Source organism: Mauremys reevesii, linkage group 8, assembly GCF_016161935.1.
Source record: "Mauremys reevesii isolate NIE-2019 linkage group 8, ASM1616193v1, whole genome shotgun sequence".
NCBI classification, from domain to species: domain Eukaryota; kingdom Metazoa; phylum Chordata; order Testudines; family Geoemydidae; genus Mauremys; species Mauremys reevesii.
Genome location: NC_052630.1, coordinates 51025510 through 51039263, shown reverse-complemented (window position 1 = coordinate 51039263; position 13754 = coordinate 51025510). Strand labels below are relative to the sequence as shown.

Here is a 13754-nt window from a genome sequence, read left to right as displayed (position 1 = left end):
TGGCCAGGTAACAATACAGAGCCTTTCATATCTATGTCCCTGGTTTATATGCAGTCCACAGCGGCAGAGACAGAAATCCATTATTACTGGATGGCTGCTTATTGCCTGTATGAAATGAGCGGGTGGCCTCCTAATGGAAAATTGCAGCAAAGAATGGGCCACGGAGACTGAACGCTTCTCCCAGCCCTTGAAGTGACCCTGTCTAGGTAGAGGATAATGCATGTTGGTGGGACAGCATGGGGGATGATTAGACAGATGCTGCCCACGCCAGTATCTGTTCTGTGGATAGATATAGGGCTTTACATTCAGAAACCAGAATCAACTCTCTTACCCTCTGAGGAGATAAGAGAGGGGAGCTGCGGAGGGATAGGCAGCCTGGCACAAGAATAAGCCAGTGTGCAGAGAAGAGGTCCTTGGGATGAAATCAGAGGGTCTGATCAAGGTTCTGTGAAATTTGGGCCTGAGTCTCCTGCTAATCCACCAGCCTATATCAGTTGTGCAGGCCTGTCCCACTTAGGGGACAAAGCTGCAGAGATGAGGCCCTGGGAACCCCATAGGATGTCTTCCTCATTGCACAGCATTTTCCAGGAAAGGGCATGATCTGAGTCATATGCTTGGAACAATACTTCTCACATGGCCATAACTGATATTTTAAAACCCAATTGCTTCAGATTAGAGATAGCATATGTTCCTCAGAGAGGACTCCCTCCAGGCCACATATGATGTTTTAAAACCATACATCCTGGGATAGCGAAAAATTGGAAGAGGATCTGAAAATAATCAGTTGAAAACCTCTCCTCCTCACCCCATTAATATAACAAGTAAATGGCTGAACAGATTTTCATGCACATTCTCTCTTGCTTTCGGGGATGAGATCAAGCACAAGATGTTTCAGACCAAAAGGAAGATTTTCCTTATAGAGTTGTAAGCAAGTGAAAGTTAGATTTTAGAATAAAAGCTCCCCCGAGGAAAAAGATGGTCTCGTGGCTGAATCAGAGGATTGAGAGTCAGACTTGGATTTCATTCCTGGCTCTGTACAGACTCACTCTGTGACCTCTGGTAAATTGATTAACTTCTGTGTCTCAAAAAGAACAGGAGTACCTGTTGCACCTTAGAGACTAACATATTTGAGCATAAGCTTTCGTGGGCTACAGCCCACTTCTTCGGATGCATGGAATGGAACATATATTGAGGAGATATATATACACATACAGAGAGCATGAAAAGGTGAGAGTTGCCTTACCAACTCTGAGAGGTCAATTAAGTAAGGAAAAAAACCTTTTGAAGTGATAATCAAGATAGCCCAGTACAGACAGTTTGATAAGAAGTGTGAGAATACTTACAAGGGGAGATAGATTTAATGTTTGTAATGGCTCAGCCATTCCCAGTCCCTATTCAAACCTAAGTTAATTGTATCTAGTTTGCATATCAATTCCTGCTCAGCAGTTTCTCCTTGGAGTCTGTTTCTGAAGCTTTTCTGTTGCAAAATTGCCACTCGCAGGTCTGTCATTGAATGACCAGACAGATTAAAGTGTTCTCCTACTGGTTTATTCCTGATGTCAGACTTGTGTCTATTAATTCTTTTGCGTAGAGATTGTCCGGTTTGGCCAATGTACATGGCAGAGGGGCATTGCTGGCACATGATGGCATATATCATGTTGGTAGATGTGCAGGTGAATGAGCCCCTGATGGTATGGCTGATGTGATTAGGTCCTATGATGATGTCACTTGAATAGATATGTGGACAGAGTTGGCATCGGGCTTTGTAGCAAGGGTGGGTTCCTGGGTTAGTGTTTTTGTTCAGTGATGTGTGGTTGCTGGTGTTTGCTTCAGGTTGGGGGGTTGTCTGTAAGCGAGGACAGGTCTGTCCCCCAAGACCTGTGAGAGTGAGGGATCATCTTTCAGAATAGGTTGTAGATCTTTGATGATGCGCTGGAGAGGTTTTAGTTGGGGGCTGAAGGTGACAGCTAGTGGTGTTCTGTTATTTTGTTTGTTGGGCCTGTCTTGTAGGAGGTGACTTCTGGGTACTCGTCTGGCTCTGTCAATCTGTTTTTTCACTTCAGCAGGTGGGTATTGTAGTTTTAAGAATGCTTGATAGAGATCTTGTAGGTGCTTGTCTCTGTCTGAGGGATTGGAGCAAATGTGGTTATATCTTAGAGCTTGGCTGTAGACAATGGATCGTGTGGTGTGTCCTACATGGAAGCTGGAGGTGTTGAGTCTGAACTTTTCATGAGTTTAAACTTAACCCAGACTTGATGTCTCTATCTGAAACTTTTAATCAAAGCTCTGACCTGTGAACTACTCATGACACCTCCCCCTCCCAATAAGCAGCCATCTCCTCCTTTGTCTTTTCTAATTTACATTTTAACCTGTTTTATCCTGTAGAATCTTGATTGATTATGCATGACCATTATGATCTGTTAATCACTTTGTTTACTTCTGTGTATAAACATTGATGCTCACCCCTAATAAACTTGCCACACTTACTCCGAAGCTTTTAAGCTAAGGATGGTGTGAGCCCGTTGATCAACGAATTGTCTGGTCTCTGACAGATTTCTGAGTCCCATACCAACTCCGCACAAACTCGGGTGCTGGAGAGGTGAGTAAGGACTTGCTTTTTACCTAACAATTTGGGGGCTCGTCCGGGATTCCTTCTGGTGCGGTGCCTCTGTCCAGTGGCCAGACCACTCATATACGAATTGGCAGGCGCCACGGGAGATTTTTCCCAGCCAATTCAATATTGAGGGGTCGTGTACTGGACAGCAGGATAAACGCCAGTTGGAGGGCTCCTGTCAGACACCATGGGTCAAGGGACTAGCGTGCCTCTTCAGAGTCCGCTGGGGATTGTAAATAAGTTATGGAATGAAGGGAAACTCCCAGTACAGACAGGAATGTCTAGGAGGAAGTTGTACACACTATGTGTAAGAAATTGGACTGGGTATACCGCGGTATTGGCCGACCCGGAGATGAGGTGGCCTTCGTATGGCTCTTTCAAACAGGCTGCCTTAAGAGGAGTAAGGAGCCAGATCGAAAAAGACCATCCGGGACAGTTATGTTACTGGTTTTGTTGGGACACAGCAGCAGAGCTGTGGAAATCTTTAAAAATTATGGCAGTCAGGTATTCTTCCGAGAGTGAACCCCCTCCATGTTATTTCGATGAAGGGTGTAAACCACGGCGTGTTTTAACTCGTCAGTTGGTCCCCACTGCACCTGCCCCTATTCCTCCGCAAGGGGACTCTCTCCAGAGTGCAGAGGGGAATCTGCAGGACTCCAGATCGGAATCTCTGCAGAGGGATAAGGAGGAAATGGAAGGGCACACCTCGGGAGGAGTAATTACTAGGCAAAAGATCAAGCAGATGCAGCAGGATGCATACTACTCTTATTTCATTTTTTGTGAATCAGTCAGTACCCCCTGTAAGGGATTATTTCTTAAAGTTTCGCCCTGGTTGGGGAGGTGAGTCAGTCACTTCAGTGTTGGACGTAGCTGATTTTGCATGGGAGAAAGAAAGGGAAAGTAGTAAAAAGAAAGAATATAAGTTGATGGCTTTAGCTTTTCGCGGTGGTATTCGAGGCAGAAGCCGTGGCCGTGGCAGGGGATTTCAGGGTGCTCGGGGAAGAGGGTCCTGGCAACCCCAGCCACCAGGAAATTGTTTTCAGTGCGGACAGCCCGGTCACTTTAAACGTGAATGCCCCTGGGGACGCCCAGAGGGTCCGGTCGCATCCACAGATACTTACACCAGGGACGAATACACCCCTGCACCACCAGCCCAGCCCGTTCCTCAGGCCTGGATCAACTACGGGCAACAGCAGCAGCTGCAGCAAACTCAGCCTTCTCAATGACGGTACCCCGGGGGCGAAGGCAAACAATGTGATGGTCTTATTTCCTTAATGTCTTTAGCCGGCTCTTTCCTCACTTTCTCCCCTCCCAGCAAAGAGCCTCATCTAACCCTTTCAGTCCAGGGACTGCCTGTCTGTTTCCTCATTGATACTGGAGCTACTTTCTCTCTTTTAAATCATGCCCCCTCTCCCTGGCTATCCTTTGAGGTTAAAACTGCAACTGGGGTGGAAGGCAACCCACAGTCTCTGGGACTCACTTTGCCTCTAAATGTTATTTATGCTGATAAATGTTTTTCTCACCGTTTTCTTTTTTTCCCCAGCTTGTCCGATCCCTTTGATGGGCCGGGATTTACTCTGTAAGCTTGAGGCTACTTTAACCTGCACTCCTGAAGGGGTAGGATTATTGATGACAGTGTTAGGAGATTCGGCCCCAGCTCAGGATAATTGGGAACCCCCCCCCCCCTCTGTCCCCTGACCTCACTGACTTGCCTTCAACCCTCTGGGGAATTTCTGACACTGATGTTGGCCTGCTCCTTTCGGCAGAGCCAGTAAGGATTCAAGTGAAGCCCTCCTTAGCCCCCCCGTCAGTCCCCAATACCCCTGTCGCTGGAAGCCCGGGAGGCATCCCCCATTGTCGAGGGATTCATTGCACAAAAGCTAGTCCGCCCTCAGCGCACTCCCTGTAATACCCCTATACTGCGTGTCAAAAAGCCTCCTAAAAAGGACGGAGACCCTATTCGTTGGTGCTTTGTACAGGATCTACGGGTTATTAATCAGTATGTGGTCCCTCTTCATGCAGTAGTTCCTGATCCAGCTACTATCATCAGCCAAATCCCCTGGAATGCTGAGTGGTTCACTGTTATTGACTTAAAATCAGCCTTTTTCAGCATTCCTGTGCACCCAGACTCTCAATATCTCTTTGGTTTCACCTGGGAGGGACAAAGTTATGTCTGGCAACGACTTCCTCAAGGCTACAGAGACAGCCCCACGATTTTCAGCCAATGCCTCCGCCACGACTTGGAAGGCTTCACCAGTCCGCAGGGATCCACGTTAGTCCTATACGTAGATGACATCCTACTAGGTAACCGCGAAGAAGCCGCCCTCCGCATCGATGGTAAGGCACTTTTATTATACCTACACACCAGAGGCCACAAGGTAGACCCTAACAAGATTCAGTGGGTCTCACAGAAGGTCCGATATCTGGGCTTCCTGTTAACCCCAGAGGGGAGACAAATGGACCCAGTCCGCATAAAGACTATCCAAAACTGCCCTCTGCCAAACACCAAGAAACAACTTCGAGGTTTCTTAGGATTAATTGGCTTCTGTCGCCCTTGGTTGCCGTCCTGCGGGGAGTTGAGCAAACCGCTCCACCGACTCACTGCTAACCTTGCTCCTGACCCTTTGCAGTGGTCCCCAGACACGATCCAAGCCTTTCAGTTACTCAAGGACAGTGTGGCCTCCTCCATGTCTCTCCGCCCCCCCCCAATTACAGCAAACCCTTTCACCTTTTTGTTCACGAGAGGGGCAGAATTGCTAGTGGCGTCCTTACCCAGCTGAGTGGGCCCCACCATTTCCCGCTTGCTTTTTACTCCCAGCAGATCGACCCTGTCGCTCAGGGAACCCCATCCTGCACCCGGACTCTGGCAGCAGCTGCCCTGCTGATCACAAAGGCAAAGAGCCTGACCCTGGGTCATTTTACCACGGTCTGGACCTCTCATGCTTTGTCAGCCCTTCTGCGTAGGGGCACGACCCAAGTCTTTTCGGCCCATCGTCAGCAGCAGCTAGAGGCCGAACTCCTAGAAGACACTAACCTAATTTTTGAAAGGTGTGGGCCCCTTAATCCAGCTACCTTGCTTCCTGATCTGCCAGTCCTCCAGGATCAGCACGACTGTGTGGAAGTAGTTCATAGCATCTTACAGATAAGGAACAACCTGTTTGACGTGCCACTGGACAACCCTGATTGCATCCTCTTCTCGGACGGAAGCTCCTTCTATGTTGATGGCAAGCGTTTCACCGGTTATGCAGTCACCTCTGAATGGGACATTCAAGAGGCCGCCTCACTGCCAGGCAACTGGGGAGCCCAAGCCGCCAAACTCTATGCCCTGGCCCGAGCTTGCCAGTTGGCCGCTGGTAAGACTGTTACCATTTTTACTGATAGCAAGTATGCTTTTGGAGTTGTGCATTGTCACATCCACCTCTGGAAGTTTCGAGGTTTCCAGACAGCTGCCGGTAAACCCATTCAGCACCTCCCCCTCATCCACAAGCTTTTGGATGCCCTCCAAGAACCCTCGGTCCTGGCTGTAGTTCACTGCCGGGCCCATACTAAAGATGATAGCCCCGTCACCCGTGGGAATGCCCTGGCTGACGCCTCCGCCAAGGCGGCTGCCGTCTTACCCTTAGCCATGCCCACGTTGGCTATTGTGACCTCCTCCTTTACTCCACCGCACCGGTACCCGCTGCTGAACTACAGTCGTGGGAGAGCCTCGGAGCCACTCTGGTCAAAGGGACCTGGCTTATGCCGGATGGCCGAGCCTGCCTCCCTTGCTCCACATACCCCGTGGCAGTTCGCTGGCACCATGATAAGGGGGGTCACTATGGCACGCACGCCCTTGTGGACACCATCGCTCGCTTTTGGTATGCTCCAGGCATTCAACCCTACTGCCTGTCAATAGTGAAAGCATGTAGCACATGTCAGCGAAATGGACCTGCTCCGCCTCTTAACAAAATTAAGGGTGGAAGACCTCCGCCTGCTGCCCCATTTCAACATCTTCAAATTGACTTTGCAGATATGCCAAAGGCTTTTGGGAAAAAGCACCTCCTTGTTTTGGTTTGCCCTCTGACTTCATGGGTCGAAGCTTTTCCTACTGCTAATTGTACTGCTGCCACAGTGGCGAAGATCCTCCTTAGAGACATTGTACCCCGTTTTGGCATCCCTCTCATACTTGATTCAGATCGCAGACCCCACTTTACTGGTAATGTCCTTGGCCGTTTAGAAGAAGGACTGGGCATTTCACACTCCTTTCATACACCCTACCACCCCCAGTCTAGCGGGAAAGTTGAGCGTATGAATAGGGAGCTTAAGCTTACATTGGCTAAATACTGTCAGGAAACAGGGTTAAAGTGGCCTCAGGTACTTCCCTTGGTCCTGTTTCACCTTCGTACTCGCCCAACCCGTGTATTGGGATTATCCCCCTTTGAACTGCTCTATGGACACCCCCTTTCAAAGGCGGGCGCTACCACGTGCTGATGTTTCACTATTGGGAGGGGATCATATGACCGCGTGCCAGTTTCTCTCCCTACAGGCTCGCCTCCGTACCCTTTGGAAAGCCTCACAGTTTTCCCAGACCGTGCCGCTGGAAGAACAGATCCACCCGTTCCAACCAGGGGACTTCGTCTGGGCCAAAAAGTTCGTTCGTGGCGACGCCCTCCAGCCGAGGTTTACTGGACCCCACCAGGTTCTTTTAACAACCCAGACTGCAGTGTTCCTGGAAGGACGCAAATCCTGGATCCACCACTCCCACGTCAAGCCAGCCGTAGTGGACCACAGTGACGGACCAGCAGCTCTTGCCACCACTGAGGACACTGCCTCTGACCAGTGGACCAGCTTACCTCTTTCAGACATCAGACTTAAATTGACTCGGAAAAAATGAGAGGACCTTTTATTCTGACAACTGTATGTTTTTTATTATGCCTTTTTAGTTTATTTTCTGCTTATGAAGATAATGCTTTTATTAGATATTCCCACGAGGTTAAAACTCGTATTTTAGGAAATAGAAGTAATTGCTGGGTATGTACTCAATTTCCAGTAAATGCAGAACAGGGACTCCCCTTCACACCCATTCCCCTGACCACTGCTAATATGACTTGGATGCCACCAGCTAGAGTAAAAGATCCAGTCCAACACAATCTTACATGGGACAAAACAGGAGTGCCAATTAACAGATATCTCAGGGTAACCAATGAAACTGCAACCCTATTTGAGAATCAGGCCGGGGAAATGTCCCAGCTGCGCCAGTTAGCTTTGCAAAACCGAATGGCTTTAGACATAATGTTAGCAGCCCAAGGAGGAACTTGCGCCCTCATAAATGAAGAATGCTGTGTTTTTGTAAACGACACCTACCCTGACACTTTTCAACGTACCAAACATCTAAGGGAAATGGCTAAGAACTACTCCTCTGGCCAGCCACCTTATGATTGGTGGGGAGCCTTATGGAATTGGCTGCCTGGATTTGGGTGGGTTAAAAAACTCTTGGTGGGTATTGTTGGGGCCATAGTAATCCTTATAATACTGTGTTGCTGTATTCAGTGAGTCCCCTCCCTCATAAACTCATGTGGGTCAGTTTATTCTTTTCCTACTTCAGCCAAAGGCCTTACTCTCTTAGAGTTGGCCCAGGCTGAAATTGCCAAGCGGCCCTTGGCTCCTTAAAATGGGGTGTAGCTTTTGGTAAATAGTTATCCCAAAGCTACAAATGGAGGAATGTTGAGTCTGAACTTTTCATGAGTTTAAACTTAACCCAGACTTGATGTCTCTATCTGAAACTTTTAATCAAAGCTCTGACCTGTGAACTACTCATGACACCTCCCCCTCCCAATAAGCAGCCATCTCCTCCTTTGTCTTTTCTAATTTACATTTTAACCTGTTTTATCCTGTAGAATCTTGATTGATTATGCATGACCATTATGATCTGTTAATCACTTTGTTTACTTCTGTGTATAAACATTGATGCTCACCCCTAATAAACTTGCCACACTTACTCCGAAGCTTTTAAGCTAAGGATGGTGTGAGCCCGTTGATCAACGAATTGTCTGGTCTCTGACAGATTTGTGAGCCCCATACCAACTCCGCACAAACTCGGGTGCTGGAGAGGTGAGTAAGGACTTGCTTTTTACCTAACAGAGGCATGTAGGTAAGTATAGCGGTCAGTAGGTTTCCGGTATAGGGTGGTATTTATGTGACCATCACTTATTAGCACAGTGGTGTCCAGGAAATGGACTGCTTGTGTGGATTGATCTAGGCTGAGGTTGATGGAGGGATGGAAATTATTGAAATCATGGTGGAATTCCTCAAGGGCTTCTTTTCCATGGGTCCAGATGATGAAAATATCATCAATGTAGCACAAGTAGAGTAGGGGCGTTAGGGGACGAGAGCTAAGGAAGCGTTGTTCTAAGTCAGCCATAAAAAATTGGCATACTGTGGGGCCATGCGGGTACCCATAGCAGTGCCACTGACTTGAAGGTATATATTGTCCCCAAATGTGAAATAGTTGTGGGTGAGGACAAAGTCACAAAGTTCAGCCACCAGGTTAGCCGTGACATTCTGTGTCTCAGTTTTCCCATCTGTAAAACTGGCACTTCTCTGCTATAAATGATGGTGCACACTAATCGTATCAGTTATAGCTAATGACACTCAGGGCTGCTCAGGGGCGGGCGGGGGGAAGGGGCGCAAGTGGGGCAATTTGCCCCAGGCCCCACAGGGGCCCCCATGAGAATACAGTATTCTATAGTATTGCAGCTTTTTTTTAATGAAAGGGGCCCCCAAAATTGCTTTGCCCCAGGCCCCCCGAATCCTCTGAGCGGCCCTGATGACACTGTCACATATTCCTGCAAAGAGACTGGTGGAAGCACAGTATCTCACTACAAACATAGGCCTTGTCCACACTTGTCCTTAATGTGCTGATATATGCATTTAAAACTTGTTCTGTATCACCCTCTAGTGACTGAAAAGGGCACATCAGATTCAGTGGCTGGCTCCTGTGAATCTCTCAGTTGCTGCAGTACACAAAGAGCCTAAAATCCCTCTGTGCTCCCGTTCAGAAGTGCATCGCTGTTAGGGTGACCAGACAGCAAATGTGAAAAATCAGGACATGGGGTGGGGGATAATAGGAGCCTATATAAGAAAAATATCCTAAAATTGGGAAAAGGAACAGGAGTACTTGTGGCATCTTAGAGACACATTTATCTGAGCACAAGCTATAAATTTGTTAGTCTCTAAGGTGCCACATATCAGAGGGGTAGTCATGTTAGTCTGGATCTGTAAAAGCAGTAGAGTGTCCTGTGGCACCTTATAGACTAACAGACATATTGGAGCATGAGCTTTCGTGGGTGAATACTCACTTCGTCGGATAAGGTGCCACAAGTACTCCTATTCTTTTTGTGGATACAGACTAACACAGCTGCTACTCTGAAACCTAAAATTGGGACTGTCCCTATAAAATCGGGACATCTGGCCACCCTAATCGCTGTCCACCTGCTACCAGCCTTGAATATGCAATACTAGAAGAAACAGGCATCCAGCATCAGCCCTCTGCTCAAAATGAATTATTGCTTTTAAATAGGATTGCATTGCCTCAGCCACCCATCTGTCTACTTTCCCTACAAATATCTCTGAGCTGTCTTCCCCACTGCTCTTTATGGATGGACCACTCACTTCAAGCCAATACCTTCTCCACCTTCAAATCCTTTCTCAAGGGCCATTACAATTGAGATGCCTGTAGGGAATTGCCAGCTGATAATACAATGGGGATTGCCGGATTGCTAATCTAAATAAAACAGGTATTTTACAGTAATTAAAAATATCTCTAAGTGCCTTAAAGTTGCCAAACTGTGCTCAAAGCTTATCTACATAACCATTGTTACCTTTGTCACCTTCTCCCATCCCCTCCTTTTGTTGGTTATATTCACTTGTAGTGTCTTGTCTTAAAACAGACTGGGCTCTCTTTGGGGCAGAGACCACATCTTTCCATGTTCATACAGCCCCTAACACAACCCTGGCACATTGACCATGCTGCAAATACATCATAATAATAACACAACAGTATCCAACTGAGACTGCAGGGGGAATGTAGATAGGCAGAAGACCTACTCAGATGAAAAACTCCAGGGGATCGTCAATGAACACAAATGGTGAGGAGGACACTGGCTTCATGTCTCACGTGAGAGATGGCATTTCCAGAACCACAAGGCCCTCTTGCTTAAGTTCAAGGCAGCAGGAAGAGCACCACCTAGTGGAAGTTCACACAATGCCAAACCAATAGCCACCAAGTGGCCCGACCTCACCAGGGACTGGTTGGAATGAGGGTGTGCTGTACGTTGCCTATGCTCTGGTATCAAGGGGTGAGGAGCACAAGAGCTGCTTTGTGCTGAATGAGTGCTCTGTGGTGGTGATAAATTGAGCACAGTGCGAATCAGTGTATAGAACCACATAGCTGTAGGGCTGGAAGGGATCTCAAGAGGTTATCTAGTCCAGTCCCATGTGCTGAGGCAGGACCAAGTATACCTAGATCATTCCTGACAGGTGTTTGTCCAAACTGTTCTTAAAAGCCTCCATTGGTGAATTCCACAACCTCCCATGGAAGCCTATAGCAGTATCTAATAATCCTTGTTAGCATGTTTTTCTAATATCTAACCTAAATCTCCCTTGCTGAAGATTAAGTCCATGACTTGTCTTACTTTCTGTGGACTTGAACAACAACTGATCACCATCCTTTCTATAACAGGCCTTAACATCTGAAGACTGTTGTCATGTCTCTCCTCTGTCTTCTTATTTCAAGACTAACCTTGCCCAGCTTTTTTAACCTTTCCTCAAAAGTCAGGTTTTCTATGCCTTTTATCACTTTTGTTCTCCCCTGGACTCTCTCCAATTTGTCCTCATTTTTCTTAAAATATGGTCCCCAGAACCGGACACAGTTCTCCAGCTGAGGCCTTACCACTGTCAAGCAGAGCAGGACAATTACTTCCCATGCCTTACATACAACACTCCTGTTAATATACTCCAGAATTACTTTAGCCTTTTTTGCAACTGCATCACCTTGTTGACTCATATTTAAATAGTGATCCACTATAACTCCCAGATCCCGTCCAGCAGTACTACCACCCATTTAGTAGTTGTACATTTGACTTTTTCTTTCTAAGTGTAGTGCTTTGCACTTGTCTTTATTGAATTTCATCTTTTTTATTTCTGACCAAAGTTATTTTGCATTCTAATCCTGTCCTCCAAAGTGCTTGAAACCCCTCCCAACTTGGTGTCATTTGCAAATTTTATAAGCATACTCTCCACTCAATTATCCAGGTCATTAATAAAAATATGGACTAGTACTGGACCATGTAATGGACCCCACTAGATACATCTCCTCCAGTTTGACAGCAAGCCATTGATAACTACTCTTTGAGTACAGTCTTTCAACCAGTGTTGCAACCACCTTATAGTACCTACATCAAGACAACATTTCCCCAGTTTGCTTATGAGAACGTCATATGGAACTGTATCAAAAGCCTTACTAAAATCAAGATATACCATGGTCCAGGTTGGGTACATTACAGCTTTCCCATCTCCGCCAGTTATCAGGAAACTTCCAGCCACTACATACGCCAGTTCTGGACACGGATCCCACTGGATGCTGTTGACACAGTGGTTAAAATGTTGGCAGCCTGTCTCCACTAGTGCTCCCACTGTTGAGCTGCACTGGTGCCAGTCCACTGGTGAGAGAATGAGAAAATCACAGCTGTTGTAGAATGGTGACACTCCCACCTCTCACAGGGCTTGGGTGGGGTGGGGGTGTGTGTGTTGCCTCATTAGTTTTGCAAAGACCTTTGAGAACTGGATGGAAGCATGTGGCAAAAATACTGTTCTAAAGTTCCTGTAGTTAAACAGTTAAACTGTGCTTTAATCTAGGCGCAAGCAAAGTGGGACCACGAGGAAGTTGTCTTAAAATGAGAGAAAACACCTTTTCTTGAGGCAGGAGAGGTGGTTTGGAATAAAGAAGCATTGACCTGAACTTCCCCTGCATGTGACTACAATGTTTGGACTAAGAACCCTCCACCATGCCATGCCATGCCATGCCACGCCACGCCACCCCACCTGAGGTCTGCTCTTCCCTGCTACGCCCTGTCTTCTGCTTCAGCTATTGGGAAGAGTCTATGATGGAGAGGTCTCAGAAGGACAGGCAGACCTGCTGCACTGTTTACGGTCTTCACCTCTCCCTGCCCTGGCCTTCCCTTGAGTCAACACTTACCATGTGCAGTGGCTGGCTCTGACCTCAGGGTAGGGCATGGGGAGCAAGTTTGGAGCCTAAACACCTTTGAGGCTCTGTCCCCAGGTGCCTAATACATATACCCCATCCCCAGGGTCTTTCTGGGAGGTAGAACAGGGGTTCTCAACCTTTTACTTTCTGAGGCCCCCGCCAACATGCTATAAAACTACACAGCCCACAACAACTGTTTTTCTGCATATCCAATAGATTAAAAGCCAAGGCCAGCATTATAGGGTTGCCAACTTATGAACTGCACAAAACTGAACACCCTTTCCCCGCCCCCTTCCCTGAGGCCCCACCCCTTCTCTGAGGCCCTGCTCCCACTGACTCCAGCCCCCTTCCCTCTGGTTGCTCACTCTCCCCCACCCTCACTCACTTTCACCAGGCTGGCTCAGGGGGTTGGGGTGCAGGCTCTGGAGTAGAGCCAAAAATGAGGAATTCGGGGTGTGGAAGAGGGCTCCGGGCTGGGACAGGGGGGTTGGGTGCAGGAGGGCGTCCCGACCTCGGGCAGCGGGTTGGGGTGGGGGTCTGGGAGGAAGTTAGGGTGTGGGAGGGGGTCTGATCTGGGGGAGGGGGTTCACAGTGTGGGTTCTGGCTGGGCAGCGCTTACTTCAGGTGGCTTCTGGTCGGCAGCAAGCTCCCTGCTTGCCCTGGCTCTGCACTGCTCCTGGAAGCGGCCGCCATGTCTGGCTTCTAGGTGGAGGCACCGCCCCCGCATTCCCATTGGCCGCGGTTTCTGGCCCACGGGAGCTGCGGAGGCGGTGCTCAGGGCAGGGGGCAGCACATGGAGCTTCCCTGATCACACCTGTGCTTAGGGGCCATAGGGACATCACAGTTGCTTCTGGGTGATGTGGAGCCAGGGAGCCTGCCTTAGCCCCACTGTGCCAC

The 13754-nt window shown here is 48.1% G+C and overlaps 1 protein-coding gene across 1 annotated transcript in view; it reads right to left on the bottom strand.

Annotated features, from left to right (window-relative positions):
- Positions 1-13492, bottom strand: part of RASAL2 (RAS protein activator like 2) — a 313872-nt gene extending 300380 nt beyond the window's left edge. The window contains exons 1-2 of the mRNA XM_039484239.1: positions 13477-13492; positions 12115-12312 (exon numbers count right to left, since the gene is read on the bottom strand). Coding sequence (XP_039340173.1) covers positions 12115-12312; position 13477 — 199 coding nt within the window. The 5' untranslated portion in view covers positions 13478-13492. The remainder of the gene's footprint in view (positions 1-12114; positions 12313-13476) is intronic.
- Between the last annotated feature and the right edge of the window lie 262 nt (positions 13493-13754).